This window comes from Rhinopithecus roxellana, chromosome 13, assembly GCF_007565055.1.
Source record: "Rhinopithecus roxellana isolate Shanxi Qingling chromosome 13, ASM756505v1, whole genome shotgun sequence".
NCBI lineage: Eukaryota > Metazoa > Chordata > Mammalia > Primates > Cercopithecidae > Rhinopithecus > Rhinopithecus roxellana.
Window position 1 is genome coordinate 93,089,391 of NC_044561.1, and position 23,583 is coordinate 93,112,973.

The following is a 23,583-nucleotide window of genomic DNA, read 5'->3' on the forward strand; positions in this document are numbered from 1 at the left end:
CCCAATAGGCAAAATGAGAACCTTTGATGTAACATTCCCAGCATCCAGGTTGTTTTAGGCCTCATTTTGCAGGAAGCAATACAAAAACTTGATGGCTTTAACCAATACTGTGCTAGATAGAATAATCTGATAGCTAGATCCAGCTGTTTGGGAAGTTCTAGGAAGCTTGCTTGCCTTTTTGCCCTTAACTTTACTATGTGTAGTATGTGTGCGTGTGTGTGTGTGTGTGTGTCAGTGTTTACTTGGCCTTTAAGCTCCTCTAAAAGATTACAGTATTTGTAATGAGGTAGAAGTATAGCAAGCTTCTCTCTCTTCTGTTCATTAATCTCTTGCTGTCATTCTATACTGAGAACTAAATTAAAGAAAACTTAACTAGCCCAGCTAATCTCAACCGTTAGTAGGTCATGGATGTGTTTTCGGAGGGTATAGACTCTTTTGCCCTCTAATTTTTTTTCTTTTTCTTACCTCCAGAACTGTAAGATGCCCTCTAATTTCGGACATGTGAAATGACAGCTGTTAACCTTTTATATATACCTGACATGAAAATCAGCCAAGGACATGCCAGGGGGTACGCATGGCTCATGCCTGTAATCCCAGCATTTTGGGAGACTGAGGCAGGCGGATCACTTGAGACCAGGAGTTGAGACCAGCCTGGGCAACATGGTAAAACCCTGTCTCTACTAAAAATACAAAAATTATTCAGTCATGGTGGTGTGCTCCTGTATTCTCAGCTACTTGGGAGGCTGAGGTACGAGAATCCCTTAAATCTGGCATGTGGAGGTGAGCCAAGATCACACCACTACACTCCAGCTTGGGCAACAGAGTGAAACTCTGTCTCAAAAAATGCCAGGCATGATGCCCCAAGCTAGTTGACCTCAGTGATCTTCAAGAGTGTGCATCACGCCCTCCAAATGTTCCCCTCATCCATGATCACACACTGGAAATTCTGATGGACAGTGCTGCCCAAGCTGGGGCACGAATTCTTGACTTGAAAAATTGCTTAGTAGAATGCTAGCCAAGACTTCACAATCTAAATTGACTGCCACAGTTAACTGACAGTAATCTTAAAATCAGACATTTAGTGTTTCTTCATTTATGAAATGTGCTCATAAACTTGCTATGAAAGCAAAACAAAATGAAAAATATGAAACTTTTGAATAATTTAAGATCATATTTTTGAGAGAAGAATATGAAAAAGTATAATCCACATTAAAGTTGCCTCTAAATTTTTTCTAAACTTAACAAAAGACATTTTAGTGAATGAAACTATAAATATCAACTCTCTATTTTACTTGATCTAAAATTTACTAATCTCATTTCATGTCTTGATTTCTCTATCCTTCTAAAGGAGTCTTTTTTTAGAAATATGTTTAAAGAAGATTCAGGAAAGAAAGATAAGAAAGGGCAGTGGCAAGTACATTAGAGGGTAAGGAAGGGAAAAAAGATGTGTCATTTCTCTTGTTGCTTTGCTCCAAACTTGAAAAGTTCAATAAATGAACATCAAACAGTAACTATTTTAGGGATTAACCAGTTAACTGCTCATCAAATCTGATCATTTTGAGCTTATTCTTGAGAAATCTTTGTTTTAGACTCAGAATCTCTGGTATCCACAAGATAGTTCCATGCCACTTGGAATGACTTGCCAAGTGTTTTGAGGGAAGGACCATCTCAAGGCAAACTGTAAATAGCTTAAGTTTGTTTCACAAATTGGATCTCCCGGTCTGCCTGCTTCTCAGTATCATGAACCTTTCTAAAACTCAAGGTTTTACAAACTTTGTTGTAAAGTTCATTTAAAAAAATGAGTTAATTTTTAAGAAATGTGTTAATTCTGAAAAGCAGCACATAGAGGCTTTGAGCATGGACTCTGGAGTATTTACATAAATATTGCCATAGCATATTTTGCAATAAAGCATTGAAAAATCTCAAATTTCTTTCAATCACAGATTGGTCAAATTAGGATATCTCTTTTACAATCAAATGCTGTATAGCTCTTAAAAATGATCATGTTATATTCTTTGGAAGAGATATTATGAAACAGCTTGTGTATCATGATCACATTTTTGTTACACCCAAAAGATTTTAGCTCTCTTTTCCTTGTTTCTGTATTTGCTAACTTTAAAAAGTAAGGTTATACTATATTTATTAGAAAAGGACAGTAATGCTATTTTTTTTTTGAGAAGGAGTTTAGCTCTTGTTGCCCAGGCTAGAGTGCAATGGCATGATCTCAGCTCACTGCAACCTCTGCTTCCCAGGTTCAAGTGATTCTCCTGCCTCAGCCTCCTGAGTAGCTGGGATTACAGGCGCCCACCACCACACCAGCCTAATTGTTTGTATTTTTAGTAGAGACAGTGTTTCACCATGTTGACCAGGCTGGTCTTGAACTCCTGACCTCAGGTGATCCACCTGCCTCTGCCTCCCAAAGTGCTAGGATTACAGGCATGAGCCACCATGCCCAGCCCTAATTTTCATTTTGTAAAAAAACACAGAGGAACTAAGACGAAAAAAAAGTGCTAAATTAAAATTGTATCCCCAAAATATGGTTGATTGTAAGTAAAAGCTCTGCAAAAGTTTATAAACAAAATAAATAACACATTACCTCGCTAACTACCATATCAAATATAAAATTTGAAAACTATATTTTTTTTGTAAAACTAGCAATGAACTTTGCTAGTAATGTCTAGTGAGGTCTAATGTGTCTTGCCCTGACAAGAGGTTATGCAGGTAGTAGAATACATGCAGTGTACTGGAAATTTTTCACTATTAAGTGAAAGAAATGAAGTAGTTGAAAGTTATATGCCAATGTCACTTTTTTTAAATATATGTTTTTTCTTTTAAAATAGAGATGAAGTCTCACTATATTGCCCAGGCAGTCTCAAACTCATGGGCTCAAGCAGTCCCCCTGCCTCAGCCTCCTAGAGTGCTGGGGTAACAGGTGTGAGCCACTATGCCTGGCCTTTTTGTTCTTTTTATTTAATTTTTTTTTTTCTTTTAAAATAGAGATGAGGTCTCACTATATGCCAGTGTCATTTTAAAGTGCTGAATTCCATCTTGCTCAGTGAAAATGGACCATTGTATGTACAGTGTGATACTTACACTGTTTTTATGTGAATTAAATGAAAACTCTAAAAATAGTTTGTAAAGTAAAAAGCCCTTTCATACTGATCCTAATAATTTCCCAAGCCTTTCAAAGGACGACAGAATTATCTGTCAGAAAATAGTTACTTGCTCTCTCTCACCCCCATTAGCCAAATCAATATATGAGATATGGAGAATTTGAGGAAATGGGGACATGTAGATGTTCAGTAAACATTAAGGCAATTAATCATTAAATCAGTCTATGTCATTTACTAACCAGGAAGTACTGTACTGAGTCTCAGTGATGTTTAGCAAATAAAGAGTTTTCAGTTAAAATAGATACTAATTTCCAGGTTAAACTAAACCTAAATCTAGAAAAAGATTCATCGATTCTTAAGTTATCCTAATGGGAAGAATAATAGACTGTTAAGCACAGTAAACATATAATTGTGCATTTCTTTTATCTTTAACTGGGAGATGACCCAAAGGTTCACTAAGTATTATAGGGAGCTAACCCTATATAATTTTCACTCTTCTCAAGGAGGGTTCATAACTGTGTCATTACTTGCTGTTAACCACTGTGCCGGAGAGAATATTACAACACTTTCCCAAACATTGATGTTACAGATTGTCATTTAATTTGTTTCTAATTTTAGCTCTTGAGTTACAAATCTCCATTTTATTATTACATCCTTTTATCCTATTCAGTCTCTTTTGCTGTTTGTTTGTTTTTTTGAAACAGTATCATTTCGTCACCTATGCTGGAGTGCAATGGCGTTATCTCAGCTCACTGCAGCCTCAACCTCCCAAGGTCCAAGTGATCCTCCTACCTCAGTCCCCCCACACAGCTGGAACTACAGACATGCGCCAACATGCCCGGCTAATTTTGTATTTTTTGTAGAAACAGGTTTTGCCATGCTGCCTAGGCTCAAGTGATCCGCCCACCTCAGGCTCCCAAAGTGCTAGGATTACACTTGTGAGCCACTGCACCTGGCCCTAATCTCTTTTTATATAAGCTAGGGTTTTTTTTCTTGAGTTTATAGTTCAGGAAAAGGGTGACATGTTGATAATCATGGAGAAGTAAATGGGGAATGACAGAGATGGCTGTTAAAAGTAATGTGACTTGATAACCTCATGTTGAGAGTAACAGAGGTGCCAAAGTCACCTTACGTATTGAGACTGGATATGAATAGCAGTATCTTCTAGACCTTTAGTTTAAGGTGTTTTGCAGACAAAAATGCCATATGTCAGTCAACACAGGCCATTTGACTTTGGTGCAGCCTCTGTCCCTCCTATAAAAAGTAGCCCTTACTAGAATTCTTCCCTCATTACTCTAAATCACCTAGTTCCTCCCCAGTTATTTTATTGTGCCCTCAAATCCCCAAAGGCTTTTGCCTTCGGACTTCACAATGAAATTTAATTATGATACAGTTATTTGTAATTGATTTCCTCTAAAAATGGAACATAAGCATGTCAATAAAAGGTGTATTCTCTAAAGGTTACAAAGAGTATATAGCATGCCACAGTACGTTAGAAAAGGAAAAGGCCATAAAATACTTTCATTTACAAAGTAGGTCACGTTTTCTCTAGTAATTTTGCAACAAAGTTCTTATAAAATATGAATTTAGACCTTTGGGAGAAATGGTTTATAATGCTAAGAATAGCATGTTCATAGCTATAAGATAACATCTTTTATTATTTATTATTTTTAATATGTATACACAGAACACAGAGACGGTTCAGTCTATTTAACTCAGTACTATTGTATTTTAGTCTTAAAAGGGGGAGTAAGTAGAAATTCTTTTCAGACCTTTTTCTAATGGCATTTAGACAAAAATAAAGTAATTTAGGAGATTTCATGGTACTAAAACTCAGAGATGCAATTGAGCCAGGTTCATAGCATGTCTCATAGATGGTGGAGCAGTCCTTATTAAGAGTATAAGGAAGAGTATAAGGAGTCTTTAGAGGTTGTCCAGATTCAAGTTCCCAAACCCAACAGATCATCAAACATAGCGCCTTTCTGGGCCCTACTTCTATCCTTTCCAAAAATTTTTTTTTAAATCTATTTTAAAAGCTAACTAGCTTTGTAACTCTAGACAACTGTCTAGTCCCAGTTTCTTTATCTAAACTAGGTTGATAATAACCCTCTAAAGTAGGGTTTCTAGTGATTCAGGGCACACACTCTAAAATGCAGTAGTTTTGCACACAAATGTGGAAATGGCATTAAATTCATTCTAATTCATAGCATCCAAGCCAGAAGTCTTTACTGCAATTGGAATCCATGCTCAGCTGTTGTAATCTCAGTTGAAACACTGTCACTGCATCCTGTCAGAATATAGAACCTAAATTCTTTTTTCTCCCAAGTAGCTGGGACTACAGGCCCCCGCCACCACTCCTGCCTAATTTTTTTGTATTTTTAGTAGAGACAGGGTTTCACAGTGTTAGCCAGGATGGTCTCGATCTCCTGACCTCATGGTCTGCCCGCCTCGGCCTCCCAGAGTGCTGGGATTACAGGCGTGAGCCACCACACCTGGCCAGAACCTAAATTCTTATTGCATATTTGTGGATTACCATTTAATTCTTCTGTTAAAATTGCGACTAAATGTGATTGTAATTTTTTTTTTTTTTTTTTTTTTTTTTTTTTTGTGTGTGTGATGGAGTCTCCTTCTGTTGCCCAGTGCAGTGGCACGATCTTGGCTTACTGCAACCTCCACCTCCCAGGTTCAAGTGAGTCTCCTGACTCAGCCTCCCAAGTAGCTAGGATTACAGGCATTCATCACCATATCCGACTAATAGTTGTACTTTTAGTAGAAATGATGTTTCACTATGTTTCCCAGGCTGGTCTTGAACTCCTGACCTCAGTTGATCTGCCCGTCTCAGCCTCCCAAAGTGCTGGGATTACAGGCGTGAGCGCACCACACTCAGCCTGTAATTATAATTTTTTAAAAATATAACTTTAAAAAAGGCTTTTACTCTATTGTGGCTTAGAGAACATTAATATATTTGAAGAATGCTCCATGCATGTGTGTTTTCAAAGATTCATATAGCTTTTTCAGCAGGTAATGTTGCTCCTTTACAATTGTTGCCAAAAAGTCAGTATTGCTCTGTAAGTTCCCCAAGGCCGACTGCCTGCTCCCTTTGGGTCAACGACATGTCTCTTTTTGTTTATTAACATTGCAATGTATTATAATTAAAAATCTTTAACAGTCAGCGTTTGTTAGAGTACAGCATGTTAGTTGTAGTGATTTAGAAATGTAATTAAAGGGAGGTTATGGGTTTTCGTGGGGTTTTTTCCTCTAACTGTAACCTTTTCTTAGGTACACCGATACTGAAGTACTATGAGCCTTCAGAACTTTTGGAGAGACTACAAAGTTTTGATTGTTATGGTCCCTTTAATTGGGCTCATACATTTGGGGTGGTACAGAATCAAAAGCAGCCCTGTTTTCCAAATACCTAAAAACAACGACATTCCTGAGGAAGATAGTCTGGGACTTTCAAATCTTCAGAAGAGCCAAATCCAAGGGAAGTAGCAGGCTTGTGATCTTTAGGTAAGTTCCATTTAATCTGGTTGGTTCATCATATGGTACATTCCAACAATGGGAAACTCTATCTGTTAGATCTCTGGCAAGGAAAAGCCTAAATTGGCAAGTTACCTGTTGTTTTTATTATGACCCACTGTACTATCCTGCAGTTGTTTCTAGAAAATTTGTTGTGCAGAGACATTTGACACTTGCCTGGCAGTCAATTGAATGCAAAGGGAAAGGGCAGTTTTGCTAGCAGCATCACTAGGATCATGAACATGTACAAAGGAGCCCCTGCCTCCTTACCATTACATACCACAAAAGTCCGAATTTGTACAAGATTATTTTCTTCTATTAGTGTTCTTTTTTTTTATAATACGAAACTAATTGTATTCATGTCTTAACATCAACTATTTTAGCTTGACCATAATTTGTTACATTTGACAGTCACTGAAATAAAGAGGATGGAGTTATATAATTCAGGTCTATAGTCCCTTATCCATAATTCCAAAATTCAAAAAGTTCTCAAAATCAAAACATTTTATCCTAACTCCTTTGGCAGCAAAACTTGATCTTAACTGACATGAGACAATTTGCAGCGCAGTTGTCTCCCTTTATCCGTAGTTTGGCTTTCTTCAGTTTCAGTTACCTACAGTCAACCCTAGTCTGAAAATATTAAATAGAAAATTCCAGAAATAAGCAATTCATAAATTTTAAATTATGCACCTTTCTGAGTAGCATGATGAAATCCTGGGCTATTCTACTTCATCCACCCAGGATGTGAGTCATTCCCTTGTCTGTCTACCTGCTCGTTAGTCACTTAGTAGCACTCTGGGGTAGATCAACTGTGGTGGTATCTCCGTGCTTACATTCAGGTAACCCTTACTTTACTTCACAATGTACCCAAAGCACAAGAGTATTGCCCCTAATTTATAAATTGAACTTTATCATAGGTATGTATGTACAAGATGAAAACATAGTATATATAGGGTTTAGTGCTATATGCAGTTTCAGGCATCCACTGGGTGGTCTTGGAACATATGCCTCATAGATAAATGGGGGAGGTTACTGTTTTTAATTCCACTTAATATGAAAATTGAGCTTCACTGCAGAAATTTTATTGGCATTTGTTGCATTTGATTTACTATAATATAGCGTTATACTATATTATGTTATATTGATTATGAATGTTATATACACTATATTGTATTTATAAAATCTAAGAAATTCTGAATTATGAAACTCATCTAGCCCAAGGAGTTTCAGATAAAGAACTGTGACCTTATAATTGTAAAGCATTTTCTATTGTAATTTACTTTTTAACCTTGACGTGAATAATATGCTCTAAGTTTTGGCATCAGGTAGATGAGTGTAAGGTTCTGCTCTTTATAGAAGAACCTCAGTAAGATTTTCCTTATTTATAAGCCTTGGTCTGAGATTTTGATTTATGATATAATTACTGGTTTCAACAATATTTTAAATCAGTATTTTATTTTTAAATGTTCATAAGCAGAAGTGGAAGAGCATGGCTTAATATATTAGACAATTATTAAATATAAAAAGCCACATAGTAACATAGAAGCTTAACAACTTAAAAGAGTAATTTTAGGACATAAAATTTGTATTTATAGGAAGAGTTTTAATATATATGAGCAGGGAGTCACAGAATTTATTAGATGCTGGATTTTTATATATATAGTCTTCCAGACTCTAGTAAGACCATTATATTATGTATGTATATTGTAATTATGACAAGAAGTAAAGAACAAAAAGATGTCATAACAGTTTGCAGGCCAGGTATGGCCAAACTTTGGAGGAAGAATATTAAGTAGTTTCTTGTGCAAAAGGAAATACTCTTGGAGGAAAAATAGAGCTGAGAAAAGAATCTCCTCCAAAATATTAGGTGAATGTAGTAAGAGGTTTTAGATGCTAATGCAGCAATAGTTAAAAGTTTTAGAGGCCAACATTTCCTGTCAAGCAAGCAGAAGCAGATATTTAAACAGGCTTTTAGTAAGCAAAAGTTAGAGCCAGATTTAGAGTAAGTTAAACACCAATTCCGAATAGTTGAAGTACATCAAAAAATGCATTGTATTTGTCTCTTATTTTCTATTCTCATTTTCATTATGGAAAATTACATACGTGCCACAAAGTAGAGAGAGGATGGTATATTAAGCCCTCAAGTGTCCATCAGCTGGTTTTAATAGTTAACAGCATTTTGCCACAACCAGCTTTAATAGTTAATATCATTTTGCCAGTCTTCTTTTATCCATCTTTTCCTCTGTTTTTTGAACTGCTAGAATATTTTAAATCAAATCTTAAGCTCGACTATGTAGTCCTTTAGTACGTGTCTTTAACAGTAAGAATAAACACACATACACAAACACATTTGCATTATCACCCAGAAAACCTTAACAGTGACTCTTTACCTACAGTTTGATACCCAAGGCCATGTTTATATTTCTGAATTTGTCTTAAAAAATCGTTACAGGTAGTTTGTTGGAATCAGGATCCAAACAAGGTCTACGTATTACATTTGATAGACAATGTCTCTTTTCAATTCCCCTCCTAAATCTGCCTTTAAAAAAAAATCCCACATTCTCAATTTGGCTGATTGCTTCCTCATCTTGTCTTTTAACAATTTTCCTCTCTCCCCGTTTCCTGTAATCTTGTACTTATATTAAGAGACTACTTTCATTTGTTTTTTTAATTTATTTTTTGAACAAGAATACTTCATAGATGGTACTGTGGAATAGATCCTAGGTAATCATGTTGTTTCACATATAATGTCTGATCCACTTTTGATGGGCGTGGTGTTAGGTTTTTTTTTTTTTTTAGAGAGAGAAGGGCCTTGATTTGTCACCCAGGCTACAGTGCAGTAGCATATCATAGCTCACTACAGCCTCAAACTCTTGGGCACAGGCCTTGATTTGTCACCCAGGCTACAGCATAGTAGCGTATCATAGCTCACTGCAGCCTCAAACTCTTGGGCACAGGCCATCCTCCAACCTTAGCATCCCAAGTAGCTGGGACTACAGGCATCCACCACCATACCTGGCTAAGTTCTAAAACTTTTTTAGAACCAGGGTCTTGCTGTGTTGCCCAGGCTGGTCTCAAATTTCTGGCCTCAAGCAACCCTCCTGCCTTGGCCTCCCAAAGTGATGGGATTACAGGCAAGAGCCACTGCGTCTAGCCAGTGTTGCTAAGACTAACAGGCAAGTTAGCAGTGTTTCTTTCCATTGTAAAGTTCCCCCCTTTTTTCTTTTTTTTTTTTTTTTTAAAGATGTAGTAAGGCGATGTCAGCTTGCTGCAACCTCTGCCTCCTGGGTTGAAGTGATTCTCCTGCCTCAACCTCCCGAGTAGCTAGGATTACAGGCACCTGCCACCACACCTGGCTAGATGTTTGTATTTGTTTAGTAGAGACAGGGTTTCACCATGTTGGCCAGGTGATCTTTTACTTAATAAATTATCAGCAACTATTCATTATCATTGCTGTAACCTAGAAATTGGCAAACTTTTTTCTATAAAAGACCAGATAGTAAATATTTTAGGCTTTGCAGATCACATAGTGTCTGTACCAACCCTTCAGCTTTCTGTTGTAGTGTAAAAGCACTCATACACAGTACACAAATTAATGAGCATGGCTGCTTTCCAATAAAACTTCGTTTACGAAAACAGGCAGCAGGCTGGATATGGGCCCTAGGCTTAATTTACCAACCACTGTTTGTGGGTCTAATACACTATTTCATTAGGGGTTGCCAAATGATGCTGCTCAAATTCTATCATTCCTTCTCCATTTATTAGCTGGAACAACTTTCCATCGTCAACCATTCAGTTACCCCAAAATGCATTTATACAAGGAAAGGAAGATAAATGTTTTATCTCTGTAATTCCCTTTATTGCTTTTTATTATAATGAGTGCTCAAGCCACTTAGGGTTTTTGTTTTTGCTGTTAGTATGAACATGTGGGTTTGCATATATTTCAGTTATCTTAATCTATTGCAGTCGTCATTTTTTTTTTTAATGCTAAAGTTGTCCCATTTTGGATCCTCTCCATGTTGACTCCTGTTGTTTTTCCTTTGTCCTTATGATATGACCCAGGTAGTCTTTAATACATCCTTACTTTTGCCAAAAAGTAAACTTACCAAAAGAAAAGGACCCCAGCTTACCTTGTGTATTTCTTACCTCATACCTATAATCAGTCTTTTTGCCAAAGAACTCCATTTGCTTTTAGGAAAAACTTTTACCTGTTTATATTTTCTTTAAATCATATTTTATAGTGCACCTCTTACTTCAGAAGACAGTCGTGCAAGTTTTACTTTTATTTTAATTAAGTTATTCATCACTGCAACAACAAAAACCCATCTGCCAAGCCTGTGCATCCAGGAATAGTCAGGACCATTCATCTGATGGTAACTCTTGGAATTATGGAGCTCCTTGTTTAGGAAGAAAGAGTTTTAATAGAGCTGAACTGATACTTCCAAACATGTTCTATAAACTAGCTCCAGTGGTTTGGATTTTTTTCTCTTGTACCTTCTTTTGTTCAAGTCTAGACCTGTGACCACAGGTCAACAAGTTTTGGCATCTTCAAAATGATTTGGGAGTCACTAACACTTTCGGTGATTTCTTTATCATTTTAATGAAATACTAACCAAAAGATGTGTAGACTGGTCTCACTACTGTAAGACTGACAGAGGTGCCAACATAGCATTCTGTTTTTGAAAAGTTACATGTCACTATTAAGTACTGAAAATGTTCTAACTAGAAAAACCATTTTCTTCATCATAGTTTTTATTGTGGTGTGTGTGTGTGTGTAAGTTTTAACATGCAAATTACCACATAGAAGTCACTATGAGGTTTCATTTAAATGAATTTCTCAGATTTTGCTGAATCTGAAATAACCATTGAAATATTTAAGTACCTTGGCTGTTCCTGGCATAGATAAACAGATTTTTCTTTCCCTCCTCATGCCACACAAAAGTTGACAATAGCTTTATCACCACAGGAAGAAAGCTGACCATTATTGCCCTTACTTTATTTGGGCCCAGTTGCCATGGTTACAGCCCTTTAACTAAATTGGGAGCAGTAACCAAAATAACATTTTGCATAACATTCCCTTGTTCTGCCCACCTCTTTGCACATCTTCAAATCAAGGTTTGGGTCTGATCACCATACTATGCTGTAGCCTACTTTTAGGAAGTACCTTAGGCTAAACAGATTTGTTTCATTTATGCTAAATGCTCTCCTGGACGCTACCATACTCAACATATTTCTGGAAATACTAACTAATAATTATACCTTTAAAACACCAGGCCTCAACAGATAAGATCTGTGATCTAACATTTTTATTCTTTTCACACATTATTATTAATGTGTCAGGAATTTATGCCTCAAGGCACACTTTTTTTTTTAACAAGGACACTACCTTGTTAAGGAAACTAGAATTGTATTTCTATGTGTCCATTTGATATATGATAACATTTTATGATATTTAGACTTTGAAATTGAATTGCAACTCAGATCCTATTTTTGTTGTTGGTGTTATCCAGCATATCCCTTGGTTTTTGCATTTTGGTACTGTCATTAACCAGTGCTTTGGGGAGGATTAGTTGACTAGGACTTCCAAAACTGAAAGTCATTGATTGATAAAGTAAAATGATAGAAAATTAGCTCTGACTTTAGCCAGGTGTTTAAAACATGGTTTGTTTTTTGGTACAATGTGTTGTGCAGATTTATTCAGCTAAATATAGACTATACATTAGTGAGTTTCTGCAGTAGACATGCCAACAGCTATCTTGTTTTTATAATTATTTACAAACAGGACTTGATGTAAATTCAGTTCTGTTCAAACCTAAAGTTTCCAAGCAAACCAAAATTATAGATAAAAACATAATATTAAATCTTGATGTCGGAGAATAAAAATATTCGGGACCTCTTTTAAGACTCAGAGATTGCTGGGCGCAGTGGCTCATGCCTGTAATCCCAGCACTTTGGGAGGCAGAGGCAGGCGGATCACCCGAGGTCGGGAGTTCGAGACCAACCTGACAAACATGGAGAAACTCTGTCTCTACTAAAAATACAAAATTAGCTGAGCATGGTGGCACATGCCTGTAATCCCTGCCACTGGGGAGGCTGAGGCAGGAGAATTGCTTGAACCCAGGAGGCGGAGGTTGCGGTGAGCCGAGATTGCGCCATTGCACTCCAGCCTGGGCAACAAGAGCGAAACTCCATCTCAAAAAAAAAAAAAAAAAAAGACTCAGAAACCTAATTCTGTGTTTTATATTGTAGCATTTCTCTCCTAGAAGCATGCCATATTCAAATAACTGCTGTAAGCTTTCTAGCCATGTTGTGCCTTACAGAATCACTGAAGTACAAGCACTTTTTCTTGTAGAGGGGATTTATTGAAGAATAAGGGAATTTTAAGTCAAAGTTGGTTTACTTTTCTCATTTTCGGGAGGTTTGTGCCAGTTAGTAGTTCCTTTTTCTAAAAAGCCAGCAGAACATTAGAATAAATTATTAAACTGTAGTCTACAAAATGCTTGGGAAGTATTTTTCTAAAATGTTTTATTTTTATTTCTTAGATAAAGAAGCAGCTTTGAATCTGAGCTTCATGTCAAAAGAAGAGATGAAAAATACCAGTTGGATTAGAAAGAACTGGCTTCTTGTAGCTGGGATATCTTTCATAGGTGTCCATGTTGGAACATACTTTTTACAGAGGTCTGCAAAGCAGTCTGTGAAATCTCAGTCTCAAAGCAAACAAAAGAATATTGAAGAGTGAAGTAAAATAAATATTTGGAATTACTAATTTGTCATGAAACCATTATATGATGATTAGCTTCATAAACATTGAACTGTTTGATTTTATAGCCACAATGCTGCATATTCATACTTTAATTCCTAAAGAATAATTTTTAATGTTAAAACGTGATAATACAATAAATAGAAAAATGTGGTTTACAAAATAAAAATGGTCTTCACTAGTTACCACCTGAAGTAAGATGTCTCGTTTGGAAGCTAAGAAGCCATCATTGTGTAAGAGTGAACCACTGACAACTGAGAGAGTCAGGACCACACTTTCTGTCTTGAAAAGAATCGTAACATCATGCTATGGCCCTTCAGGTAGGCTGAAGCAGCTGCACAATGGCTTTGGAGGTTACGTGTGCACAACCTCACAGTCCTCAGCCCTGCTCAGTCACCTTTTGGTCACACATCCCATTTTAAAGATCCTGACAACGTCCGTGCAGAATCATGTGTCAAGCTTCAGTGATTGTGGCTTATTCACAGCCATTCTTTGCTGCAACCTGATTGAAAATGTTCAGGGATTAGGCTTGACACCCACCACTGTCATTAGATTAAATAAACATCTTTTGAGTCTTTGCATCAGTTATCTCAAGTCCGAGACCTGTGGTTGTCGAATCCCAGTCGACTTTAGTAGTACTCAGATCCTCCTTTGTTTGGTTCGCAGTATATTAACAAGTAAACCTGCCTGTATGCTCACCAGAAAGGAAACAGAGCATGTCAGTGCTTTGATTCTGAGAGCCTTTTTGCTAACAATTCCAGAAAATGCTGAAGGCCACATCATTTTAGGAAAGAGTTTAATTGTACCTTTAAAAGATCAAAGAGTTATAGATTCCACTGTATTACCTGGGATACTCATTGAAATGTCAGAAGTTCAATTAATGAGGCTATTACCTATCAAAAAATCAACTGCCCTCAAGGTGGCACTCTTTTGTACAACTTTATCCGGAGACATTTCTGACACTGGAGAAGGAACTGTGGTGGTCAGTTACGGGGTTTCTCTTGAAAATGCAGTCCTGGACCAGCTGCTTAACCTAGGAAGGCAGCTAGTCAGTGACCACGTAGATCTTGTCCTGTGCCAAAAAGTTATACATCCATCTTTGAAGCAGTTTCTCAATATGCATCGTGTTATTGCCATAGACAGAATTGGAGTGACTCTGATGGAACCCCTGACTAAAATGACAGGTAAAACTCACTTTTGGTTTTGCCCCTTACAGTTAATAAATCACACTTTTTTGAGCAGAGATATTTTTGGTTTGTGTCACTGTTAACATCTTGAAAAATTGACACAGCATATGTCAGTATCATTTCTGGCATCAAAGGTTTCTGAAAAAAGATCCTGTATTCACATACTAAAAATGCAGTTGATTATAGCCATTTTCATATCATAATCTAACCCCCCCAATATTTTACAGGTTATTGAAAAGTCTAACATCCTCATAATCCTAAGGTCTTTCATACACAAAATTCTTCAGCCTCAATTCACAAAACTCTTTTTTTTTTTTTGAGACGGAGTCTCGCTCTGCCGCCCAGGCTGGAGTGCAGTGGCCGGATCTCAGCTCACTGCAAGCTCCGCCTCCCGGGTTTATGCCATTCTCCTGCCTCAGCCTCCCGAGTAGCTGGGACTACAGGCTCCCACCACCTCGCCCGGCTAGTTTTTTGTATTTTTTAGTAGAGACGGGGTTTCACCGTGTTAGTCAGGATGGTCTCGATCTCCTGACCTCGTGATCCGCCCGTCTCGGCCTCCCAAAGTGCTGGGATTACAGGCTTGAGCCACCGCGCCCGGCAAAACTCTTAAATCATGTTATATTTAGAAAATAATTTTGTAACTAGACTGCCCCTTTTTCTTCACTTTATCATAATTGCAGCAAACTTCTGTCCTTCTTCTTAAGTACTTGTTTCTAATGGGAGGGGGATGTACACGCACCACTGTTTTACCTGTATCAAAACTGTTTCCAGCTGAACTTGAGAACCAAGATTATCTTTTACTTTCAACACCTATTACAGACCTGACCCACAGTAGGTGTTCTAAAGTGTTTGTTGAATTGACTGAAATATAGTTGGTAATATACAGAACTACAATAGGCAAAAAAATTCACTGTATTTTACAAACTCAGCAAATTAAAAGCAAATATAAGACCTGTTAGAGCCAAAGAAAAATGACGAGCTGAAGAGTTCCTAATTTGAGCTACTTTTTAGTGTTCCTTTAATTGCTTTGATAATCTCTCAGAAAGATGATCATTTAGTCTGCATTGTTTCCAATTTTTAAGTTATTAGACTTAAACCATTGTTAAAGTTCATTAATAAAAGTCTTAGTATAAATTATCAAAAAAGGGCCTTATGTATGCTCAGTGTTGAATATATAGTATCTCTGGGTTACTGTCCTACCTTTGTAAGACTCAAATGACTGTCAAAGTGCAAGTTTCTTAATAATGGAAATAATTCCTTAGAACTCATTGTTGGTATGGTAAGTCAGACTGATATCCTTAAATATCTATTAGTTGTGCATGAATCTGGCAATTTCCAGCTTGTAAATACTGGATCTTCCAGATTGATTTTTAAAATATGGGACACTTCAGCCAGGTGTGGTACATGCCTGTAGTCCCAGCTGCTTGGGAAGTTGAGGCAGGAGGATTGCTTGAGCCGAGGAGTTCAAGTCCAGCCTGGCCAACAAAGCAGGACCACATCTAAAAAAATAAATAAATAAAAAATAAAGGGCCGGGCGGTGGCTCAGGCCTGTGATCCCAGCACTTTGGGAGGCCAAGGCGGGCGGATCACGAGGTCAGGAGATCAAGACCATCCTGGCCAACATCGTGAAACCCGTCTCTACTAAAAATACAAAAAAATTAGCTGGGCATTGTGGCCACCCACACTTGTAATCCCAGCTACTTGGGAGGCTGAGGCAGGAGAATTGCTTGAACCCAGGAGGTAGAGGTTGCAGTGAGCCGAGATTGCACCACTGCCCTCCAACCTGGTGACAGAGCAAGACTCCCTATTTAAAAAAAAAAAAAAAAAAAAAAAATTTCCCATAGAAACCATATTGTAACTGGGGGCTGGGTTTCCACGCTAGCCCACAGTATATACCTAAACATGGCATTAACAGCCATAGTTTTAGTCCTGGGTCTTGGGAGCAGAGACCTTTCGAGAAAAAGAAGAGGCGGAAAACTGCACCAGGTACGTGGCACAGGTAAACTTTTAGGTAGATGAAGTACGTTTTTGGCCTTACCTGTCTCCCCTGGTGTATCTAAGTTAACATTACCTCATTTCAGGCCTTCAAACAAAATTCCTATTTATTAATGATATAGGTTGCGTAGTGGGTGATACTGTGGATGGGTGCCACACGTGAAGCGTATTGCAGCTTACAGAGGTTTTTTGGGTTTTTTGTTGTTTTTTTGTTTGTTTGTTTTTTTAAGATGGAGCCTCACTCTGTCGCCCAGGCTGGAGTGGCGTGGCGCAATCTCGGCTCACTGCAACCTCCACCTCCCGGGTTCAAGCAATTCTGCCTCAGCCTCCCTAGTAGCTGGGACTACAGGTGCACACCACCACACCCGGCTTAATTTTTCCTATTTTTAGTAGAGTCAGGGTTTCATCATATTGGTCAGGCTGGTCCTCAACTCCTGACCTCAGCTGATCTACCCACCTCGGCCTCCAAAAGTACTGGGATTACAGGCATGAGCCACCGTACCCGGCCTGGAGCATTTTTAACATTTGATTTATTTGTGAAGTATGCATTATTATCCCCACTTGCCTCTCATGTGACAGAGGCAGAAAGTTAAATGACATGAGTGACAGCATCCAGTGACTCAAGCAGTAGAGCCAGTCTTCTCACTGCAGAATCTGTTGTTTCCACCATGTGAAAGAAATTACACTATTTAAGATTTTGGCTTTTTTTACTTAGATCACTTTTTTAAAGTATTCGTTATTTTGAAGACTTCAGAAGTAAACAATATTCAAATAAGTGAAATTGTTTAGTGATTATATTCTATAAATTTTTTGAGCTGGAAGTGTTTATAGCATTTTAGACTTGTTTTTTTTTTAGATGGAGTCTCGCTGTGTTGCCCAGGCTGGAGTGCCAGTGGCACGATCTCGGCTCACTGCTCACTACAACCTCCATCCCCCGGGTTCAAGCGATTCTCCTGCCTCAACCTCCCAAGCAGCTGGGATTACAAGCACCTGCCACCACGCCTGGCTAATTTTTGTATTTTTAGTAGAGACGGGGTTTCACCATGTTGTCCAGGCTGGTCTCGAACTCCTGACCTCAGGCGATGCCCGCCTCAGCCTCCTAAAGTGCTGGGATTACAGGCATGTAATTACACCCGGCCAAGATTTTAGACTTTCAAACTAAACCCCATTAGTTTGAAAGAAACCATCTTTTATAGGTGAGTCTGAAAGAAAAGGAAACTAGCTCAAAGTGGTGAATGGCTCAGAATTATAGCTTTAGACTTCAAATTAGTATTGTGTCTTGTAGGAGTTTGGTGTAGGTTTCTTTTCTTAAATAACTTCCATTACATTTGGAGATCTGGAAAATTCAAGTCACCCTAACTTCTTTATTCATATTTTTACTTGTGGCTTATAAAACTACTATTTTACATGTGCAGGTAGGAGGACAAAATACTTAATATATCAAATAATAACTGAAATAAGCATGTCACTTTATTTTGGCATAATTCAGTTAGCTATTTTATAAATCGTTGCTAGACAAAAAAACTAGTTCTTACATATTCACTATGTAGAGCCCCGAAGGAATGCAACGACACAAGCATTTGAATAGCTGCATTTATTTTAAATTGAAAATAATCATGCCTTTAAAAAATAGCCCCTCACCTCACATCACCCTTAATCCAAATTAGTGAAGTTCTTAATTTGGGGTCTCTAATCCCTGAATGGGCTTTGAGGGTTTCTGAACTCCCTGAAAATGTATGCAAAATTGTATGTCCCCTTTTCTGGGAAGAGAGTACAAAATGACTTCTAACAGATTTTCAAAGAGATCTGTAAACCAAAATAACTTCTGCTTTACTTTATTTGTATATCATTTTAGTAGCAGAATATAACTTAGCAATTTAGGGAGATTCATCTTATTTATCCTATATTTCATATTTTAAATTACATGCTTATGGGGCTTTTATGTTGGCTAGGAATAAATATACTTTTAAATGGTTGTTTGCTCCACTTTTGCTTATACATCTTGTATTTTCTAATCTTTAAAAAATAGGAACACAGCCTATTGGATCCCTAGGCTCAATATCTCCTAATAGTTATGGAAGTGTGAAAGATGTGTGCACTGCAAAATTTGGCTCCAAACATTTTTTTCATCTTATCCCTAATGAAGCAACAATCTGCAGCTTGCTTCTCTGCAACAGAAATGACACTGCCTGGGATGAGCTGAAGGTAGGTTATGAGTTTTGAATTCTATATGCAGGGGCTGAGGGAGGAATTAGTCACTCAACAGTTATTATGATTTTTTTTTTTTTTTTGGAGCTTCCCTAGGTAGTATAGAAAGCAAAAATTAAAATGATTGATGCAGAGTCACCAGTAAGCTAATTTAAATGCCTGTGGCATTATAATAATTTTGGCATGTGTTGCCATTTATTATTTCTACTATTGACGAGAAACCTAAAAGGCCCTTGACATGTGAACTTTTCTAAGAAATTAACTTGAATTGTGTAGTCTTTGATGCTAATGTGTATGAATAATTCACTTGGAAAATGAGTTCACCAGTCAATACCCATCATCCACTTCTTAGCAGAGTTTCCTGTTCTCTGCCAGCAATAATACATGCAACTTTTATACAAGGGAAATGATCATCTGTGGGATTGGTCACAAGTTTTAAAGATTCATGTATGCTCAAGGATATATCTTTAGTAAATGTTAAAGGTCTGTGTGGGTTTTTTTTATTTATTATTGCTGGGATGTAACTGTATTATTTCCAAAACAATTCAAAATAAATTTATTATTTAGACTGAAATAATTTTTTTTAGTGGATGTGCCAGCAAACCTTGTTGACCCAGATATCTTGAGGCCATATATTTGTCAGTCTCAATTTGAAGAGCTAAGTGTATACGAAAGAAAATACTAATCTGGCTCCATGAAACAAACTTCTGACTGAAGTATCTTCCTTTAATCTCTAAACCTTATTATTCAGAATGTTTTAATCACATGACAACCTTGGCACAGCACAAGTTTTGTTCTTTTGCAATTAAAATCACACTCTTTGTATTCACTGTGATGCTTTGAGAGCATGACTTTTTGTGTGTGTATATAATGTGAATGTCTGATTCTGATGATTTGGGGTGTTTCTTAGCTCACGTGTCAGACGGCACTGCATGTCCTGCAGTTAACACTCAAGGAACCGTGGGCTTTGTTGGGAGGTGGCTGTACTGAAACTCATCTGGCTGCGTATATCAGACACAAGGTACATAAGATAATCCTCTTTGGATTACCTGAATTCTCAATAACTTTTGTTTTATGAGATAATAAGCCAAAATCATAACATCCTGTAGCCTTTTTGTTCGTTAGTTTTAACTTTTATTTTAGGTTAAGGGGTGCATGTATAGGTTTGTTATGTAGGTAAAATTGTAGCCTTTCACACTGAAGTTTTCAGTAGTCGAAATAAAATACATAATCCCAAACACTTGAGGGAGATAACAAGGTAAATATAAGGTCATATCTTTATTACAATGATCGTTATAAAAATAATGTTTTAGCAAATGATCACGTTCTTTGAGTATTGTCTACATGTACTGCATGTTGAAGCTAGCGTCCTGTCATTGGGAGTTCTCTCAGAGATCTCAACTGCTGCAATACAGTAATAATTGCTGTTCACAAACAAAAGGGCCAAGTTTCTGCAAAATACTTAAGTATCTTCTAGAGCATCAAGAAAACAGTTAGTTTCATTTATTTAAGCAGTTCACATATTAGGTTCTAATTTTAAGATTGGTATTTATGTATGTTATTTATTAATTTTACTAAATAGAATTTTTTGATTAGTCTGGGAAACTCCATTTCCTGACAGCTCTCAGATAAGTTTAGTGTGTTGTAGTTCTGATTATATCATAAGTACTGGCCTACTTTATTTGAAAATGGATACAAAAAGGTATAGGTGTTTTCCAGATATTAACAGTCGATTCATTGGGTAAACATGCCCTGTCCCTCCCCAAGTAACTTAGAATCTGTTTGAAGATAAAGCACTTTCATGAAAAGTTATCAGAATATACATTATGGAAAACAAAATTCGTGCCAATCTATTGGTGCTGAACGGACAGTAATGTGTTCTGAAATGGAATTGAGTAAACTAGAGAAAGTTTTTTGCAGGAAGAAGGTGTCTTGGGTCAGAAAGTAGTCACTGTTTTTAAGCAGTTAAGATACGGATTTTTTAAACCATCATTCAGTTGTTAGTTTGCTAATACAGACATGTTGCTTAACAACAAGGATATATTCTGAGAAATGCATCATTAGGCAATATTGTTGTGCAAACAGTATGGAGTGTACTTACACAAACCTACATGGTAGAGCCTACTACACTCCTAAGCTATGTGATTTAGCCTATTGCTCCTAGGCTACAAACCCTTACGGCAGGTTACTGTACTGAATACTGTAGGTAATTGTAGCACAATGGTATTTGTGTATCTAAACATATCAAAACATAGAAATGGTTGGCCGGGCGCGGTGGCTCAAGCCTGTAATCCCAGCACTTTGGGAGGCCGAGACGGGCGGATCACGAGGTCAGGAGATCGAGACCATCCTGGCTAACACGGTGAAACCCCGTCTCTACTAAAAATACAAAAAACTAGCCGGGCGAGGTGGTGGGCGCCTGCAGTCCCAGCTACTCAGGAGGCTGAGGCAGGAGAATGGCGTAAACCCGGGAGGCGGAGCTTGCAGTGAGCTGAGATCCGGCCACTGCACTCCAGCCTGGGCGACAGAGCGAGACTCCGTCTCAACAACAACAACAACAAAAAACATAGAAAAGGTTAGTGAAAATATGGCCTTCTAATCTTACGGGACCACTGTTGTATATGCGGTCTGTCACTGACTGAAGTGTTGGTATGTGGTGCATGGCTAAATATTAATTTTTCTTTTTATCATGGAATTTCTAGGATAAACTTTTTTAAATAGTGGAACCAGAAGACGGTTTAAGGTCTTACTACCTTTTCATTAATTTAAAGAGAAGAATATTCATTTTTAAAACATTGATGTGAAAATTTACATCATGATTTCCAAATAAAAATGTGTGCATTCTCATTTTAAACAAATCTCAAACATTTTGCAGAGATAAATAAGTACATCATTTGGGACATCAGTCTTCAGGAACTTTCTCCTGTGTGCAGAGAAACCTGTAATACATGCATTATGCCTTGTCCTTCATGTATTAAAGAGGCACTACCACGCCTCATTCAGAATAAGCTGATGATGGGGTCATCCTGAGTCACTCATTCTGGTAACATGACTGGTAGTATATACATTTTTACTATAACCAACCTGGTTAAGGGTTTGCAGCCTGGCCGACTGACCCATACAAGCCCATTAGCATTGTGCCGAACCCCAAATTAAATGAAAGTAAGTAGTAACTTTAGGAATAAGATTTTGATTCAGTATCTTATTTTTCTGAAACAGTTTATATTAATTGCTTTGTATGTGTTCTCAATGTTTTTATTACTCTTTAGACTCACAAAGACCCCGAAAGCATTCTCAAAGATGATGAATGTACTCAAACAGAACTTCAACTAATTGCTGAAGCATTTTGCAGTGCCCTAGAATCTGTTGTTGGCTCTTTAGAACATGATGGAGGTGAAATTCTCACTGACATGAAGTATGGACACCTTTGGTCAGTTCAGGCAGATTCTCCCTGTGTTGCTAACTGGCAAGATTTGCTTTCACAGTGTGGCTGTGGATTATACAATAGCCAGGAAGAACTCAGCTGGTCTTTCTTAAGAAGCACACATCATCCTTTTGTGCCACAAACCTGCCTTCCACATGAAGCTGTGGGCTCAGCCAGCAACCTGACCTTGGATTGTTTGACTGCAAAGCTTAGTGGCCTACAGGTGGCTGTAGAGACAGCCAATTTGATTTTGGATCTTTCATATGTTATTGAAGATAAAAACTAAGAGAATAGCATGTTTGTATTATGAAAGAAACAAATAAACTAGTCTGGTGGCAATTAAGAAAAATTGTGAGTGTATTTGTTCTCTCCCAAAGGCCTGTTCTACATATGTGGACAAATGACTCATAAAATTATAGATACACTTATTTAGGAAAAAAGGTGATTCGTGAATAGAAATGCTATGAAATAAAAATATGAAGCATTATTTATTTTAAAATATTATAGTTATCTTAGGGATTCTATAGTGACTGCTGTACATTGTTCTAAATTTTTGTTGTTATTTTGGCATCATTTTGAGAGCAAACAAATAAAAAGACTCCTAATCCATGCTCTAGTTTGGATATACATGTTTTAGATATTTTCTAGTTAGTAGTAATTACATATGCTTAAAGTATAAAACTAGATCTCAAAGTGTCACAAAACATTCAGCATATATTGCTCAATCAAAAGAAGTATTCAAACCACATTGAGTAAAATTTCACTTTTCTCCATGCCCTTTATTTCAGGCTATATTCTTCAGTGGTTAGGTAATTGAGTAGAACCTGGTTTGCTGCAATTTGTAGTTTATATCTCAACTCCACATTTTTGTTATTTGGGGGAAATGTTTGCTTTTGGGGGAAAAAAAGATTTATATAGTAACCAAGGCTAAAGCAACGTTGTAATGTCTTCATTTTTAAAGTGGGAGGAAGAACTGGTTTGTTTTACACTGGGGTTTCTCAACCTTGGCATTATTGATGTTCTGGACCCCATAATTCTTTGTTGTGCAGAGGCTGCCCTGTGCATTACAGCTTATTTAGCAGCATCCCTGGCCTCTGCACACTAGATGCCAGTAGCACACTCCTGTTGTGACAACCAAGAACGTCTCCAGACATTGCCAAATGTTCCCCGGAGAGCAAAATCGTTGGTTGAGAACTACAGACTGATAGAAAAAGGAAGAAAAATGAGGAGTATTCTACCAGGACTTCAGAAAGCAGCATGAAGGAAGGGGACGTTATTTCTCTAGTCAATACTATGAAAAAGAAACTAGAAAAGCTCCCATGTTCAAAATAGAGACACTGTGTTTCCCCAAGGGATGGAACTTGAATTTTATGCAAA

At 37.5% G+C, this 23,583-nt stretch overlaps 1 protein-coding gene across 1 annotated transcript in view; it reads left to right on the plus strand.

The window, feature by feature from the left end:
- MKKS (McKusick-Kaufman syndrome) overlaps nt 1–22,555 on the plus strand; it is a 29,657-nt gene extending 7,102 nt beyond the window's left edge. The window contains exons 2-6 of the mRNA XM_010355269.2: nt 6,393–6,623; nt 13,175–14,576; nt 18,604–18,779; nt 19,693–19,803; nt 22,052–22,555. Of these exons, the coding sequence (XP_010353571.1) occupies nt 13,592–14,576; nt 18,604–18,779; nt 19,693–19,803; nt 22,052–22,492 (1,713 nt within the window). The 5' untranslated portion in view covers nt 6,393–6,623; nt 13,175–13,591 and the 3' untranslated portion in view covers nt 22,493–22,555. The remainder of the gene's footprint in view (nt 1–6,392; nt 6,624–13,174; nt 14,577–18,603; nt 18,780–19,692; nt 19,804–22,051) is intronic.
- Nucleotides 22,556–23,583: the final 1,028 nt, after the last annotated feature.